At 41.8% G+C, this 18,789-nt stretch overlaps 1 protein-coding gene across 1 annotated transcript in view; it reads left to right on the top strand.

Moving 5' to 3' along the window:
• Positions 1 to 9,286: 9,286 nt before the first annotated feature.
• LOC115146462 (echinoderm microtubule-associated protein-like 1) overlaps positions 9,287 to 18,789 on the top strand; it is an 80,694-nt gene continuing 71,191 nt past the window's right edge. The window contains exon 1 of the mRNA XM_029688557.2: positions 9,287 to 9,502. Within this exon, the coding sequence (XP_029544417.1) occupies positions 9,469 to 9,502 (34 nt within the window). The 5' untranslated portion in view covers positions 9,287 to 9,468. The remainder of the gene's footprint in view (positions 9,503 to 18,789) is intronic.

Here is an 18,789-nt window from a genome sequence, read left to right as displayed (position 1 = left end):
CATGGATCTTGCATTGTAGATATGTGATTGTGGAGTAGTGGCCTGAGGGAACACACTAAATGTATTGGTTAAAGTGTTATGAAATGTAACGTCATGCAATATTTTAAATTGCATATAACTGCGTTAATGTTGCTGGACCCCAGGAAGAGTAGCTGCTGCCTTGGCAGGAACTAATGGGGATCCATAATAAACCCCAGGAAGAGTAACTGCTGCCTTGGCAGGAACTAATGGGGATCCTTAATAAATACAAATACATAATACAACATACCCTTTATGTAGTGTACATATATATATATATTTAACCTTTATTTAACTAGGCAAGTCAGTTAATTAAGAACAAATTCTTATTTACAATGACGGCCTACCAAAAGGCAAAAGGCCTCCTTCGGGGACGGGGGATAAAAATATATAAATCTAGGACAAAACACACATCACGACAAGAGAGACAACACAACACTACATAGAGACATAAGACAACAACATAGCAAGGCAGCAACACATGACAACACAGCATGGTAGCAACACAACATGGCAACAACATGGTAGCAACACAACATGGTAGCAGGACAAAACATGGTACAAACATTATTGGGCACAGACAACAGCACAAAGGGCAAGAGACAACAATACATCACGCAAAGCAGCCACAACTTTCAGTAAGAGTGTCCATGATTGAGTCTTTGAATAAAGACTGAGATTGCGAAAAAAACTGTCCAGTTTGAGTGTTTGTTGCAGCTCGTGTCAGTCACTAGCTGCAGCGAACTGAAAAGAGGAGCAACCCAGGGATTTTAATTTTTTAATTTTTAATTTTACTTGGCAAGTCAGTTAAGAACAAATTCTTATTTTCAATGACGACCTAGGAACAGTGGGTTAACTGCCTGTTCAGGGGCAGAACGACAGATTGTGTACCTTGTCAGCTCAGGGATTTGAACTTACAACCTTTCGGTTACTAGTCCAATGCTCTAAGCACTAGGCTACCCTGCCGCCCCATGTGTGTGTGCTTTGGGCACCTTTAACAGAATGTGGCTAGCAGAACGGATCATCTGAATCAGGGTTAGTTTGGCAGCTGGGGTGAAAGAGGAGAGATTACAATAGAGGAAACCAAGTCTAGATTTAACCTTAGCCTGCAGCTTTGATATGTGCTGAGAGAGGGACAGTGTACCATCTAGCCATACTCCCAAGGACTTGTATGAGGTGACTATCTCAAGCTCTAAACCCTCAGAGGTAGTAATCACACCTGTGGGGAGAGGGGCATACTTCTTACCAAACCACATTACCTTTGTTTTGGAGGTGTTCAGAACAAGGTTAAGGGTAGAGAAAGCCTTTTGGACACTAAGAAAGCTTTGTTGTAGAGCATTTAACACAATATCCGGGGAGGGGCCAGCTGAGTATAAGACTGTATCATCTGCATATAAATGGATGAAAGAGCTTCTACTGCCTGAACTATGTTATTGATGTAAATTGAGAAGAGCGTGGGGCCTAGGATTGAGCCTTGGGGTACTCCATTGGTGACAGGCAGTGACAGAGACAGCAGATTTTCTGAATTTATACACTGCACTCTTTGAGAGAGGTAGTTAGCAAACCAGGCCAAAGACCCCTCAGAGACACCAATACTCCTTGGCCGGCCCACAAGAATGGAATGGTCTACCGTATCAAAAGCTTTGGCCAAGTCAATAAAAAATAGCAGCACAACATTGCTTAGAATCAAGGGCAATGGTGACATCATTGAGGATCTTTAAGGTTGCAGTGACACAACCATAACCTGAGCGGAAACCAGATTGCATACCAGAGAGAATACTATAGACATCAAGAAAGCCAGTCAGTGGATTATTGAGAAGCTTTTCCATCGGACCCAGATGATTTTTTGGTCTCAAGTTTCAGGACCTCCTTTACCACCTGAGACTCAGTGACTGCCTGCAGGGAGAACCTTTGTAGCGGGGCAGGGAAAAAGAGGGAGAAGCATCAGGGATAGTCGCATTAGAAGGGGTGGAATATGAGGAAATGTTGGACGGGCAAGGGTGCATGGCTGAGTCAAATAGGAATCCTGACTAAATGAAGTGTTGATTAAAGAGCTCAGCCATGTGCTTCTTGTCAGTAACAACCACATCATCCACATTAAGGGACATGGGCAGATGTGAGGAGAAAGGTTTATTCTCCAGGTCTTTAAGACATGAAGGTCAGTGAATCTGGAAAATGTCAAGAACTTTTGAAGTTTCTTCAAGTGCAGTCGCAAAAACCATCATGTGCTATGATGAAACTGGCTCTCATGAGGACTGCCACAGGAAAGGAAGACCCAGAGTTACCTCTGCTGTAGAGGATAAGTTCAGTAGAGTTAACTGCACCTCAGATTGCCCCAAAATAAATGGTTCACAGAGTTCAAGTAACAGACACATCTCAACAACAACTGTTCAGAGGAGACTTTGTGAATCAGACCTTCATGGTTAAATTGCTGCAAATAAAGCACTACTAAAGGACACCAATAAGAAGAAGAGTCTTGCTTGGGCCAAGAAACACGAGCAATGGACATAGACCGGTGGAAATCTGTCCCTTGGTCCGAAATGTTAGATTCTTGGTTCCAACCGCCGTGTCTATTTGAAACTCAGAGTAGGTGAACAGATCATCTCCTCATTTGCAGTTCCCAGCGTAAAGCATGGAGGACGAGGTGTTATGTGTGGGGGTGCTTTGCTGGTGACAGTGTTGTGATTTATTTAGAATTCTAGGCATACTTAAAAACCTCTTCAGGATCGGACCCTTTTTTTCCATTTTCACCGAAAATGACGTACCCAAATCTAACTGCCTGTAACTCATGCCCTGAAGCAAGGACTTGTATATTATTGGTACCATTTGAAAGGAACTACTTTGAAGTTTGTGGAAATGTGAAAGGAATGTAGGAGAATAAAACACAATAGATCTAGTGAAACATAATACAAAGAAAAAAACAACTGTTCTTTTATATTTTTTTTGTACCATCATCTTTGAAATGCAAGAGAAAGGCCATCATCTATTATTCCAGCCCAGCTACAATTTAAATTCTGGCCACTAGATGACAGCAGTGTATGCGCAAAGGTTTAGGCTGATCCAATGAACCATTGCATTTATATTCCAAATTTTGTTTTAAGACTGCACAAATGTGCCCAATTGGTGTATTAATAACTTTTCATGTTCATAACTGTGCACTCTCCACAAACAATAGCATGGTATTCTTTCACTGTAATAGCTACTGTAAATTGGACAGTGCAGTTAGATTAACAAGAATTTAAGCTTTCTGCCAATATCAGATATGTCTATGTCCTGGGAAATATTCTTGTTACTTACAACCTCATGCTAATCACATTAGCCTACGTTAACTCAGCATCCCGCAGGGGACCCACAGATCTTGAGGCTACCACAGCATTCTGCTGCGATACGCCATCCCATCTGGTTTGTGCTTAGTGGGACTATCATTTGTTTTTCTACGGGACAATGACCCAACACACCTCCAGTCTGTGTAAGGGCTATTTGACCAAGGAGAGTGATGGAGTGCTGCATCAGATGACCTGGCCTCCACAATCACCCAACCTCAACCCAATTGAGATGGTTTGGGATGAGTTTGACCGCAGAGTGAAGGAAAAGCAGCCAATAAGTGTCACGACTTCCGCCGTAGTCGGCTCCTCTCCTTGTTCGGGCGGCGTTCGACGTCACCGGCTTTCTAGTCATCGCCGCTCCATTTTTCATATATCCATTTGTCTTGTCTTGTTTTCATACACACCTGGTTTTCATTTCTCCAATCAATCTACTTGTATTTGACCCTCTGTTTCCCATCATGTTTGGTGTGTAATTGTTTTCATGTCAAGTGATGTTCGTTAAGCGCTTTTACTTTATTGTTCTGTTTTTTGAGCATGTTTTGTTGTGTTCCCGGTTTGGAACTATAATAAAGTGCGCTTTATTTATCATACTCTGCTCTCCTGCACCTGACTTCACCTTCATACACATCTTGACAACAAGTGCTCAGCATATGTGGGAACTCCTTCAAGACTGTTGGAAAAGCATTCCAGGTGAAGCTGTTTGAGAGAATGACAAGAGTGTGCAAAGCTGTCATCAAGGCAAAGGGTGACTACTTTGAGGGGTAGCCTAGTGGTTAGAGTGGTGGACTAGCAACCGGAAGGTTGCAAGTTCAAATCCCCAAGCTGACAAGGTACAAATCTGTTGTTCTGCCCCTGAACAGGCAGTTAACCCACTGTTCCTAGGCCATCATTGAAAATAAGAATTTGTTCTTAACTGACTTGCCTTGTTAAATAAAGGTAAAAATATTTAAAAAATCTCAAATTTAAAATATATTTTGCTTAACACTTTTTTGGTTACAACATGATTCCATAAGTGTTATGTCATATTTATATTATTCTACCATGTAGAAAAAACCCTGGAATGAGTAGTTGTGTTCAAACTTTGACTGGTACTGTATTTATTTATTTACTTGGTCTGTTGATGATTGTGGTCTGACACGCCAAGCGTAGGGCTGAACAGCGATGGATGCATCCTCCTTGCCACCACTGTGGAGAGACCCTAATTTGCGTGTTGCCTCAACAGTCATTAAACAGTTAGGGAATCATTGAGGGGCTGTAAAAGTTAGCACCATTAGGAGATAATTAGGGCATAAAGTGCTGCATCATTAACATAGTGCCAGTGAATGGCCGTCAGTCATATTAATTAAATACAAATCCTTGGCTGGCTGCCTGTGGTAATGACTCACTTCAGGCAGACCATTTCTTCAGGCAGATTATTAGAAATGAAGGCTGGTATGTATCTGGGAAGGCTGTATCTTAGAGCCAGTAAACACACAGCTTTCCTGAAGCCAATCTGGCACCGTAATCTGGCACCGTAATTCCCCTTTTAAGTGCAGGCCAACATATTTAGTGAGAAAAGCAAATTAGAAGAATCATTCCATTATATTTCACAGAATTACATTTTTGCTGGCTTCCCAACTTTCGTCTGCCCCTGAAAGTTCAACTGCACAGCATCATCTAATAACATTGATATTTTTACGATCACATTTATTGGGCATAAATGGAGCAAACACTTTGAGGTTGTGGAGTATATTACCTCCAGCGAAAGTAATCTTCCACGATTAGAGACGTAAAAACAGTCAGCGCCGATCCCAGACTTTGTCAGCAGGGAGGGTTTTATGCGGTGGGGGTTTGAGTTTGGGAGAGAACCCTTAAGCTCTTCTGCAAAAAAAATGGTTGGAGATCAAAGAAGAAGGTTGGAGGGAGGGTTTTGGTCGGGGTCTAGGCAGGGCCTCGGGGGAGGGAGCCCGAGCTCGGGTGAGAGAGCTGCCCAGAGCTGTCACAACCGACTGTCCCTTCCCCTTCTGCTTCAAAACACAACTCAACCTCCAGCCAGCCTAGATAAAGCAACCTACTCACTCTCTACTGTCGTTTAGGGTCACAGAAATGGTTTGAAGTGGCTGACAGGCTGTATTCCTTTCCGGTCTCTCTCAACATTATCTTTGGAGACAGCTTTCCCCTGGCCTCCACAGAAGTGCTGACGGAGAACTCTGTCTGACCCTATGAGTACACGTTTGAACATCCTGACGGACCCAACATGGCGGCCATGTTTTAACACAACACAACAACAACTCAGTTGAATGCACCAACAAGCTTTGGGTGCTATGACCTACAAGTGGCACAGAAAAATACTTGTGTAGCTTTTAAGTAGATAAATTAATGTGGAATAAAAAATATAAAAAATTCAAAGAAGTTAGACAAATCAGGTATCAATGGTGATGTGTTTTGAGATGTTTTGTCATTGTTTTCCCCTGTGAATTTGACATGTATGAAAATAAAAACATATTGCTGTGTTAATCTAAAAGGCTTGTCTGTCAGCACTGGGCTGTGATAACCTCTGTCCAAACTAGGCAGCCCAGCCTGGACACAGTTCAAACACTAAAGTTTACTTTTATTGCATCCCCTTTAGGGAAATGTGTCTTGCGTCTCACTTCAAACAAGCATAGCATGTCGTCGCTCAGACCATGTCGTCGCTCAGACTAGTGATAAGAAATATGCTAAAATATTCTGATAATCTCATATTCTAAAATAATCAGATAATGTCATAAAATAATCTAATAATCTGATAAAATAATCTGATAAAAAAGTATGATAATCTGATGAAATAATCTGATAAAATAATGTGATAAGAAGATGAGATTAATGTGTTTTGAATAGGATCATATCTTCCACATCTGTTAATAATGCAATGATAAATACTTAATAGTTAATAATTATTAGGTCCTCACAGACTCATTGGAATGCACCCCTTTCACTACACTTACATATTCCATCCTATCCTGTAAATCGTGAACTTTCCATCATTATATGGCAGTTGCGAGGTATTTATATTGCCTTCCTCAAAGCACTTTATCACTTTCTCAATTGTCACTTTATCTCTTTCTCATTTGTCGAAAAGTGTGGAAATTCCATTCCTTCCCTGCCTAAGCAAGTTGTGTCAGACTCTGGCATAATTACTGAGAAAAATGAGACAAGTTATTATTTGAATCAGCATTTTATATCTACATGTCTTTGATTTGAAAGAGATGTTGGTTTAATTGACCCTGGTCAGTCAGTCGACTGCTCTTCCCTCTCTCAGACTCCAGTTGGCTCGTTGGAAAATCCCATCAACTTCTAGTGAATCTTTGTGTTCATTTCAACAACTTTCTACTTGTGATGTTCTAGATGCCTTGCTTGGGGCGACAGGTAGCCTAGTGGTTAGAGTGGAGGGGCGGCAGGTAGCCTAGTGGTTAGAGTGGAGAGGCGACAGGTAGCCTAGTGGTTAGAGTGGAGGGGCGGCAGGTAGCCTAGTGGTTAGAGTGTTGGGCCAGTAAGCAAAAGGTTGCTACATTGAATCCCTGAGCTGACAAGGTAAAAATATATTGTTCTGCCCCTGAACAAGGAAGTTAACCCACTGTTCAAAAGTAGGATGTCATTGTAAATAAGAATTTTTTCTTAACTGACTTGCCTAGTAAAATAAAGGTTAAATAAATAAATAAAGATTCATGTAAAAAAATATCCACTTTGGCTGATCTGCTTGATCCTTTCTTTCCAATAAACTGAAATTGGTACTTACTTGTTTATTTATTAACTTTTATTTAATCAGGGGAACCCGATTGAGACCAGAGTCTCATTTTCAATGGTGCTCTGAGGACATAAAATAAAAGATAAAACTACAAGACACAAAATACAATAACAAGTACATTACATTACAACACCACAAACATCACAAACATCACAGGTATCATAAACATCACAAACATCCTAAACATCACAAACATCACAGACATCACAGACATCATAAACATTGCAGGCATCATAAACATTATAAACATCACAGGCATCATAAACAGCACAGGTATCACAAACATCCTAAACATCACAAACATCACAAACATCATAAACAAATTGTTAAAGGCAATCAAAAACATTTGCACACCTCGGTGAACTCATTTATCATCAGGGTTTTAAACTGCCCTAATGGCGGCTAAAACCAAGTATATTTCATTTTCAAAACACTTAAAAATGTATATTTTTCCTTTAAAAATGCCCCCTTATTTTACCAGGTACGTTGACTGAGAACACATTCTCATTTACAGCAACAAAATGGGGAATAGTTACAGGGGAGAGGAGGGGGGTGAGTGAGCCAATTGGAAGCTGGGGATGATTAGGTGACCATGATGGCATGAGGGCCAGATTGGGAATTTAGCCAGGATACTCTTACGATAGGGACCATGGGATCCTTCGTGACCACAGAGAGTCAGGACACCCGTTTAATGTCCCATCTGAAAGACAGAATTATGCATTAGTACACTGGATGGTGCCCCACACTAACCGTGTCCCCACTTATAAATATCTGGACATCTGGATTGACGAAAAGCTATCTTTTAAAAAGCAAATTGATGAGTTAGTTAAGAAACGGAGAATATAGATGAGCTTCTTCTTTCGAAAATAGGTCACGCCTCTCGATACATAGCAAAGAGCAGATCATTCAGTCAACATTCCTGCTGGTTCTAGATTATGGTGACAACATCTATGTGAATGCAGCTGCCAATGAACTGAAACCATTGGATGAAGTATATCACAGCACTTTATTACAGGCGACAGGTTCAGGTTCACTGCATTCTGTATCAGAAAGTAGGTTGTCCCTCTTTAAAGTCTGGTAGATTGATGCATTGCTCTCTTTTTGTTTATAAAGCTTGTCTACAAAAAACTCCCGCTGTACCTAACATCATTACTGACATTTAGCCATAGTTATCATACCCAGTCTCGGTGATGGCTAACTCCGGAATTTTTTTTGGTTTCTACAGAGTTTTTTGCCACCTTGTGGAATAAACTACAAAAAAATGTTTTTTTAATGATTTGCTGCCTCGAGGGCATTTCAAACAGCTGATTGAGGTTTTTTTTTTTTCATGAAGAATGTGTTTTGGTTTCTCTGTTTGCCTTTTTATACTGTATTGATGTGTAAGAGCTCATCTGCAAAAGTGACCTTGGTCTCAGCAAAACTCCCTAACAGTCCCTGTCAAAATAAAGGTAAAATTAAAAAAGTAAGTCTGTCGCCACCTAACCTCCTCTTCTTCACTGCACTGACCAGCTGAAAAGCCACTAATGATGAGCACCATATTGTATTCACCTATCAAAACTGTTCTAATCAGTGCAGATAAAGGCTGGGAGACAAGATGACAGATTCTCAAACAATTGTGCCTTTGCAGTGTTAAGCATGAATGCCAATACAATGTGCAATTTAACATTGGCGCCCTCTAGTGGCAGAAATACACTACTACTTCTGCCAACAGAACCAAATTATTCACAGGAGCACTCCCACGTTTATGCAGGAGTATTTTTCGACTGAGGAGGTATCATTCCTTAAAGCAACAGCTGTGTTCAGGATGAAATCCTCTCTCTCTGCTGCGGATGCTACATTCCCTTTGAAAAGTAACATTCGACAATATCATGTTTCTCCGGTACGAAAAAGAACAGTAAAGTAAATCTAAATATTTGTATTTGCTAAATGTCTCTTTGTTTTTCAATATTATTTATCTATCTTCCAGGAAATGTACCGAAAATGTATGGACATTTAAAATCTAAAAGAAAGCATGGATTTGACACCTTTTTTTTAGGTTCAGAAAGGAGGCCTCTCAATATTCATAAGATGAAATGAGCTGAGTCATCCCGATGGGTAGGGCTGCCAACAGATGTACTGTCCAATAGCAGCCTGGACATTAGTGTTATGATAGGCATGCTTAGGGTCCCGCAGTCAAAGCACACTCGGAGAGACAGACAGACCCACGGCCTGTTAGACGGTGGCCACTCCGCTCCAGGGTCTCACACAGCCTGCCGTGTAGTGGAGGGGCAGCACACACACACTCTGTGAGAGGAGGAGAAGCAGGAGCCCTCTGACACAGCTGGAGGGGAGAGAAGACGTTACTAACAGTCCCTCGTCACCATGTCAGACTGCGGCTGCGAGGGACTTCCTTTGGGTGAGTGTCAGACAGACAGACAGAAAAACAGACAGACAGGTAGACAGGCATTCAGACAAACGGAGAGAGAGGGAAAGCAAGCATAAAGACAGGCAGACAGAGAGGGCAGACAGACAGACAGAGAGGGCAGGCAGACAGACAGACAGAGAGGGCAGGCAGACAGACAGACAGAGAGGGCAAACAGACAGACACGGGGGGCAAGCAGACAGACAGAGAGGGCAGGCAGACAGACAGACAGAGAGGGCAAGCAGACAGACAGAGAGGGCATGCAGACAGACAGGGCAGGCAAGCAGACTGAGAGGACAGGCAGACAGACAGGGCAAGCAAGCAGACTGAGGGGACAGGCAGACAGACAGGGCAAGCAAGCAGACAGAGAGGGCAAGCAGACAGACAGAGAGGGCAGGCAGACAGACAGACAGGGCCGATCAGCTCCTTCCTGTGTTGGTCTGAGACCACTGGGACAGCTCACCCTGCAAATATTCAGCCAGAGGAGAGCTTCCCCTCATGTGACCATATATGGAGACTTTATTTTCTGTACTTTTCTGTCATATGGAGACTTATTTACATAACTGTGTGCATCTTTGTAGGAGAGAGGGAGGGAGGGGTTCTTAACAACGGTTCTCTGCTCGGCAGGGCCTCACAGTGAGTGGCCAATAGTGATTTCTGTGTCATTAAATGTACTGTAATCAGTGTTCATTTCCATTTCTAGTTTCTCTGACATCAGAAACAAAGGGTAATGAGCTGTTCCCACATGGGCTTGTGTGTTTATGTTTGCCCATGTATCTGGTGTGACCGACGGGCATTAAGTGAGGGCTCATTTCACACAAGTACAGCATGAGACTGAGAAGAGCTGAAGGTTGACAGCAGCACCGACAGGGGAGGAGATACAATGAGCTGTCACCCCTGCCCTCCCCATGGGGTCTGGGATAGTCCCTTCACTTCCTCACTCCATAGCTATACTAAATCAAAACTGTGTAGCACTAAACTAGCTAAGTAGACTGTAAGTTGAGAAAAAGGGACATGGGCATGTTCAAGACATCTTCATGGTTCATCCTTGGGCTCCCCGAGAGGCGCACCGGTCTAAGGCACTGCATCTCAGTGCAAAAGGCATCACTACAGACACCCTGGTTTGAATCCAGGCTGTATCACATCTGGCTGTGATTGGGAGTCCCATAGGGCGTTGTCTGGGGTAGGCTGTCATTGTAAATAAGAATTTGTTCTTAACTGACTTGATTAGTTAAATAAAGGTTACATTAAAAATTGAAAGTCCTAACTATGTTGTGAGACATACAGTTCTTTAAAGTTAATGAAAAAAAAAATCGTAAATATATTCTGATGTATATTTATTAATTTTGAATTAGTTTTTTTTTTTTTTCATTAACCAACTCAGTGGCCTTGTGGTGTCCCGTTCGGTCCCCGGGTTGAGTCATACCATAGACTGTAAAAATGGGACCCGACGTGTCTCTGCTCAGATTGGGTGTAAGACCCTGTGGATAGACTCGTGTCCTGTCCAGTGTACTTGTACATCAAGCTGCCTCTCGCTCGAAAAACAGGAGAGGGTAGACCATAATAAACCTTTATTCATAGGCTACTTGGCTAATGTATGGCCATGGAAATAAAGAAGAAGAAAAGATTCACCTATGAGAAGCAGCTCCACCTTCAAGCAAGAGAATGGCATAGCAGAGGTTTAATAATCGAAATAGGTTGACAAGAGCAGACACTCCTATTCTCTTCCCTTGAGGAGTATCTCTGTCCGGACCGGATCTATTGATAGATAGAAAACTACCATGCCAACGATTAGGTCCTTGTGGCATATGTTCTTTGTGCACATGAAGATTTATGGTGGAATCATGGCAGAAAGAATGGGACAGCTATTATCCGGGTGGCCTACATAAATAGGCTACACCGCGCAATGAACTGGATGGTTCGACCTCTGAATGCTGATTGGCTGACAGTATGACAAAACATTTATTGGGGTGACTGTTCACCTGCCGACAGGACAACAACCCTAAGCACACAACCGAGACAACAGGAGGAGTGGCTTCGGGACAAGTCTCTGAATGTCCTTGAGTGGCCCAGCCAGAGGCCGGACTTGAACCCGATCAAGCATCTCTGGACAGACCAGAAAGTAGCTGTGCAGCAACACTCCCCATCCATCCTGACAGGGCTTGAGAGGATCTGCAGAGGAGAATGGGTGAAACTCCCCAAATACAGGTGTGCCAAGCTTGTAGTGTCATACCCAAGAAGACTCAAGGCTGTAATCACTGCCAAAGGAGCTTCAACAAAGTACATTGGGTCCGAATACTTATGTAAATGTGATATTTCCATTTTTTATTTATTTGTTTTTGCTTTTTCATCATGGCGTATTGTGCGTAGATTGTTGAGAGAAAAAGCTATTTAATCGATTTCAGAATAAGGCTGTAATGTAACAAAATGTGGAAAAAGTCAAGGGGTCTGAATACTTAATGAATGCACTGTGTATATATATAAAATTAAAATCTATTTTTAATGAGGCTACCCTACCAACTAACCCTATACTATTAAAATCCATCACCTTATTCCACTACTTTAACCCTATCAGATCCTACCCCAGGCCAACGACCTGAAAGGACGAGACACCACTCACTCAATACACCCTGTAACTCTTCTGAAGTCAAATCTCGTACCCCCAAATACTTCTCTGCAGCTGCCACCAAAACATCTATTTTCGGTGACTTACATCTCTGCGGTACAGCTGATAACCATTGCTATGAAGACTAACAAGCCAACCTTGCTGAAACATATCACTCGTTCGCCTATATCTCTGTTCTGCACTGACCTACTATTCACAGGAATCCTCACCCTTGACCCATCCTCCTCTACTTTCTTAAATGCCTCAGCAAAGGACACTTTCTGCACTACTCTAAACCTGGCAACCTCAACCTGCCTCACGCACCGGACACCTCCGATTCCCAGCAACCTGACCACCCCTACAGTAGTTTTCCACCGAAACTACACATTCCTCTGTCCCATGTCCTCCTGCACAATTCCCACATCTTTGGATTCTCTCTCCTACACACTGCTGTGACATGCCTGTAAATGTCTTTGGATTCTCTCTCCTACACACTGCTGTGACATGCCTGTAAATGTCTTTGGATTCTCTCTCCTACACACTGCTGTGACATGCCTGTAAATGTCTTTGGATTCGCTCTCCTACACACTGCTGTGACCGTAAATGTGACACCTGAAACACCTCACTGCATTCGGCACAAAAGCTCTAACAGCATAACTCATACAGTTGATGTCGGAAGTTTACATACACCTTAGCGAAATATATTTAAAATCAGTTTTTGACAATTCCTGACATTTAATCAGAGTAAAAAAATTCCCTGTCTTAGGTCAGTTAGGATCAGCACTTTATTTTAAGAATGTGACAATTCAGAACAATAGAAAAGAGAATGATCTATATCAGCTTTCATCACATTCCCAGTGGGTCAGAAGTTTACATACACTCAATTAGTATTTTGTAGCATTGCCTTTAAATTGTTTAACTTGGGTCAAACATTTCGGGTAGCCTTCCACAAGCTTCCCACAACAAGTTGGGTGAATTTTGGCACATTCCTCCTGACAGAGCGGGTGTAACTGAGTCAGGTTTGTAAGGCCTCCTTGCTCGCACACGCTTTTTCAGTTCTGCCCACAAATTTTCTATGGGATTGAGGTCAGGGCTTTGTGATGGCCACTCCAATACCTTGACTTTGTTGTCCTTAAGCCATTTTGCCACAACTTTGGAAGTATGCTTGGGGTCATTGTCCATTTGGAAGACCCATTTGCGACCAAGCTTTAACTTCCTTCCTGATGTCTTGAGATGTTGCTTCAATATATCCACAGAATTTTCCCCCCTCATGATGCCATCTATTTTGTGAACTGCACCAGTCCCTCCTGCAGCAAAGCACCCTCACAACATGATGCTGCCACTCCCGTGCTTCACGGTTGGGATGGTGTTCTTCAGCCTGCAAGCCTCCCCCTTTTTCCTCCAAACATAACGATGGTCATTATGGCCAAACAGTTCTATTTTTGTTTCATCAGACCAGAGGACATTTCTCCAAAAAAGTATGATCTTTGTCCCCATGTGCAGTTGCAAACCGTCCCCATGTGCAGTTGCAAACCGTCCCCATGTGCAGTTGCAAACCGTCCCCATGTGCAGTTGCAAACCGTCCCCATGTGCAGTTGCAAACCGTCCCCATGTGCAGTTGCAAACCGTCCCCATGTGCAGTTGCAAACCGTCGTCTGGCTTTTTTATGGCAGTTTTGGAGCAGTGGCTTCTTCCTTGCTGAGAGGCCTTTCAGGTTATTTTCGATATAGGACTCATTTTACTGTGCTAATAGATACTTTTGTACCTGTTTCCCCCAGCATCTTCACAAGGTCCTTTGCTGTTGTTCTCGGATTGATTTGCACTTTTCGCACCAAAGTACGTTCATCTCTAGGAGACAGAATGCTTCTCCTTCCTGATGAGTATGATGGCTGCATGGTCCTATGGTGTTTATACTTGCATACTATTGTTTGTGCAGATGAACATGGTACCTTCAGGCATTTGGAAATTGCTCCCAAGGATGAACCAGACTTGTGGAGGTCTACAATTTCTTTCTGAGGTCTTGGCTGATTAATTTTGATTTTCCCATGATGTCAAGCAAAAAGGCACTGAGTTTGAAGGTAGGCCTTGAAATACATCCACAGGTACACCTCCAATTGACTCAAATGATGTCAATTAGCTTATCAGAAGCTTCTAGAGCCATGGCATCATTTTCTGGAATTTTCCAAGCTGTTTACATTTACATTTAAGTCATTTAGCAGACGCTCTTATCCAGAGCGACTTACAAATTGGTGCATTCACCTTATGACATCCAGTGGAACAGCCACTTTACAATAGTGCATCTAAATCTTTTAAGGGGGGTGAGAAGGATTACTTTATCCTATCCTAGAACCGAGGCCTAGACTAAAAACAGATGAACCGAGGCCTAGACCTATTATCCTTTCAAGGCTTGAAAGAATATTCTAGATTTAGCTACAGGCTATGTCTTTACAATAAGATTCATCTGGATTTGAATATAGGCAACATTAAAAAATAAAAATAAATAAAATACAATTAAAAATTACAATAAAAAAAAATGAAGTTAAATACAAATTTGCAATGAGGAACCATTAGGTCTAGTTGTGTTTTACCATGTTTTAGGCCTACCTAAATGTTTCACCAGCAGGCCATTTCACCAGCAGGCCATTTCACCAGCAGACCAGCAGACCATACAGTCAACTTAGTGTATGTGAACTTCTGACCCACTGGAATTGTGATACAGTGAGTTGGAAGTGAAATAATCTGTAAACAACTGTTGGAAAAATTACTTGTGTCATGCACAAAGTAGATGTCCTAACCGACTTGACAAAACTATAGTTTATTAACAAGAAACTTGTGGAGTGGTTGAAAAACGAGTTTTAATGACTCCAACCTAAGTGTATGTAAACTTCCGACTTCAACTGTATATCATGACTTTGTCAGGTAAAGACTCTAAATCAAAGCTCAAAAGAACAGACTGTGTCACCTCTGTTTCACCACGCTCTCGGCTGGGTCTGCGTCAAGGGATCACAAACACCAGGAATCTTCAACATCAATTGTTCCACAAGACAAAAAGGTTAAATAACTACATACCTTTAAGAATGTTAGGGTATCCACACAGCCATATTTCCATTTTACAGCGTTTCCATGTTACAGAGGTGACAACCTGTTATAAATTAGCTATGGAAGCATCTCTGAACACCTGTATGTAATGGAAGAAGGACGCCACAATAGTGACGTAACTGAAAAATTCTGTTGGCTGCAACTGTGTTAAAACCGATTAAAACAGTGTACAGTATGTGTATATTTTTGCATTTGTGAAATTATTTTGGTATGATGTGAATGTAGAGGGCTTTATTTTTCAAAAGCCGTATCGCAAGCGAGGATTCTTAACGTTATCTAAATGCTAAAAAATAGCATTGAGATTGTCGTTCCCATGGAGCCTGCTGTGGTCGATATGTTCAGCTGAGAACCCAAGACGGGGGGAGGGGTTCCACTAGATGGGCAAGTGGCAAAGTCAAAATTGGCTATCCTAAAAATGTATGAAAACAAAATGTAGCTTTTGGTCTTAATTTAAGGTTAGGGTTAGACATCAGGTTAATGGTGGTGTTAATGTTAGGGTTAAGTTTAAAATCTGATTTCAAGATGAGAAATAGTAGAACTAGACAGAGTTAAGACTGTGCCACTTGCCCACCAACTGTGACAGTCTCATGCGCTTACAACTCCCTAACACTAGGTGTCAGTGTGCACACATTTTTACTAATGCGTACATTCCTTCAGTATGAGCAAAGGCTGGAAGCTGGTTGGAAGTGGAAATGTTTGTGGTTTGTCGTGGCAACAAAGCATAAGAACGAATGTGAGACCATTTCAGCGTCTTATTGTACGAAGGAAAGTACCTGACTGGAAAAACATTATCAAAAGTAGTGGGAAACTGTAAGGCTTTCAAGAACTGCAATATGGACAGAGATTATTTTGAGGTCTGATGCCTTTTATAGACACTTATTGCCTTTGGTAAGAGTATACATTACTCTTTATGAAGCATATGAACTAAAACATGACATATTGTAGGCTGTAATCATGATGTCAGCTATATTGAGTGATAGAATCCACATCACACCATATCTAAGTAAGTAAGCATTTCACTGTAAGGTTTCACCTGTTGTATTTGATGCATGGGACTAATAAAATAGGATTTGATCTACCGTTAGACCATGTCCAAGACACATGATTCTCTGTTTCAAATCAAACCAAATCCATTTATATTTGTCACATACCCCGAATACAACAGGTGTAGACCTTACAGTGAAATGCTGACTTACAAGCCCTTAACCAACAATGCAGTTTTAAGAAAAATACCCCCCCCCCAAAAAAAATAAAAATAATAAAAGTAACAAATAGAGCAGCAGTAAAAAAATGATGCAATCAATCCCTTTACTCTCCAATTGATTTGCAGTGCTGGCTCATACCACGGTCATCCTGGGGCAAGAAACAAAGGATGAGTAGGAGGGTGGGGAGGAGGTGGTGGAGGAGGTGGCAGATTGGGTACCTGCCTGGTGTAACTGAGATGTATTATACATGTGATGAGAGTTGACAGTTCTGCGTGTGTGACAAATAGCCATCAGTTTTAACTCAGAGAGCTGCAGACAGTACATGGGGATGGGGATAGTTTCTGTGCCACCGATGTCAAACATCCCTCTGTTGCTTGCCGACAAGTACCCCTAGCGATATGACGTCTATTGTGGCCTAGGACTACCGCTTCATAGCACTCACGTTGGTAGCCATGAAGTGCTTTGAAATGCTGGTCATGGCTCACATCAACACCATCATCCCGGAAATCCTAGACCCACTCCAATTCGCATACCGCAACAACAGATCCACAGATGACACAATCTCAATCGCACTCCACACTGCCCTTTCCCACCTGGACAAAAGGAGCACCTACGTTAGAATGCTGTTCTTTGACTACTGCTCATCGTTCAACACCATAGTGCCCACAAAACTCAACACTAAACTAAGGACCCTGGGATTAAACACCTCCCTCTGCAACTGGATCCTGGACTTCCTGATGGGCCGCCCCCAAGTGGTGAGGGTAGATAGTAGCACATCCGCCATGCTGATCCTCAACACTGGAGCCCCTCAGAGGTGTGTTCTCAGTCCCCTCCTGTACTCCCTGTTCACCCACGACTGCACAGCCGGGCACGACTCCAACACCATCATTATGGTGCCAGAATAACAACCTATCACTCAACGTAATCAAGACAAAGGAGATGATTGTGGACTACAGGAAAAAGAGGACTGAGCACATCCCCATACTCATCGATGGGGCTGCAGTGGAGCAGGTTGAGAGCTTCAAGTTCCTTGGTGTCCACATCACCAACAAACTAGAATGGTCCAAACACACCAAGACAGTTGTGAATAGGACACAACAAAACCTATTCCTCCTCAGTCAAACATTTAAGCGCTCAAAATCATGAATCAGGTCCACATTTAGTTTAAACTTTTGCAGTTCCAAACTGAGAGAGCTGTGCATTCTATTACCAGAGTTTTGTTAGGCTGTGATGAACTTCACTTTATTACTGAGTGACAACTGTAATAGCTAGCTACTGATATTATCATTCCAGTGGTATAACCGTTAACTGTCAATAATTCACTTAATGGTGAGCCATGGAATAATTAAAAATGTATTTTTAATTTTTGTCAGGCTGGATGTTTGAAATATGTGTAGGTGATTTGAGTCATGCTTCTTTAGTAGTGGAATAAAGACTATTAGCACTTGAATGTTGTAAATAAATACTGTCTGTAGATACTGGAGTGATGTATGATTGTTAATTTTAAAAAATCATAGACCAATTTTTTTATACTGTGTCCATGTGTATGCAAGTATGTTAAACGAAACAACAAACTTTTAACCAAAACCGAACGTAGATGGACGTCTTTACATAGTCGTTTTTTCAAAGCCATAAAAAAATACATATTTTCAACGATATGAAAAACACGTCTTTTCAACTTTCAACCAAAACCGAACGTAGATTGGTAGTCAAGCCTAGTCGTCTTTTCAACTGCATTTTGCTAGGTGGGTCCACATCCACCACCCTTTGAAGTTCATCATAACTTATTTAACAAACAGCCTAATAAACTGCATGGTTTTCCCAGTCATAGTGTGGAGGACCACACATCATATCATTGTCTGGAGTTTACTTCGATATGATGGCTATTATATCAATATTTGAGCATAGGGGTTTTCACTGCTCTTTCTCGCATAATACACTTTACAGACACAAAAAGATCCCACCGTGTCAAAAACTAACAAACTGTCTTGCCGGCATTTATACAGTTGTACAGGCATTTTCATCAGGCCAGTCGTTTTTTCAAGTAATTCATCTTAATGAAACGGTTGGACGGTAACCAATGACGTGTGTAAACCCTGGAATGCTGAATCTATGTATTGGCCATTGAGAGGCTTTGTAGCCAGCAGTCGGCCATATTGCTACTCCCCAGTAGGAGCAGTCCACCATAAGAATGAATGGAATTCTACAGTAGATCAATTAAATGTTTCAAGGGCAAATGACACGTATGTAAGTATTTTGTTGTTGTAGTGGGGACAGCAACATTAGATATTTGTTCCTATTTTTGTTTGTTTAGCTCACACAATATCATTTAAAAGTATTCATTAAGGTGTCTGTAATATAATAAATGTTTC

The sequence above is a fragment of the Oncorhynchus nerka genome, linkage group LG18 (genome assembly GCF_034236695.1).
Source record: "Oncorhynchus nerka isolate Pitt River linkage group LG18, Oner_Uvic_2.0, whole genome shotgun sequence".
NCBI lineage: Eukaryota > Metazoa > Chordata > Actinopteri > Salmoniformes > Salmonidae > Oncorhynchus > Oncorhynchus nerka.
The sequence above is the reverse complement of the archived record's forward strand: the minus strand, read 5'-3'. Positions and strand labels throughout refer to the sequence as shown.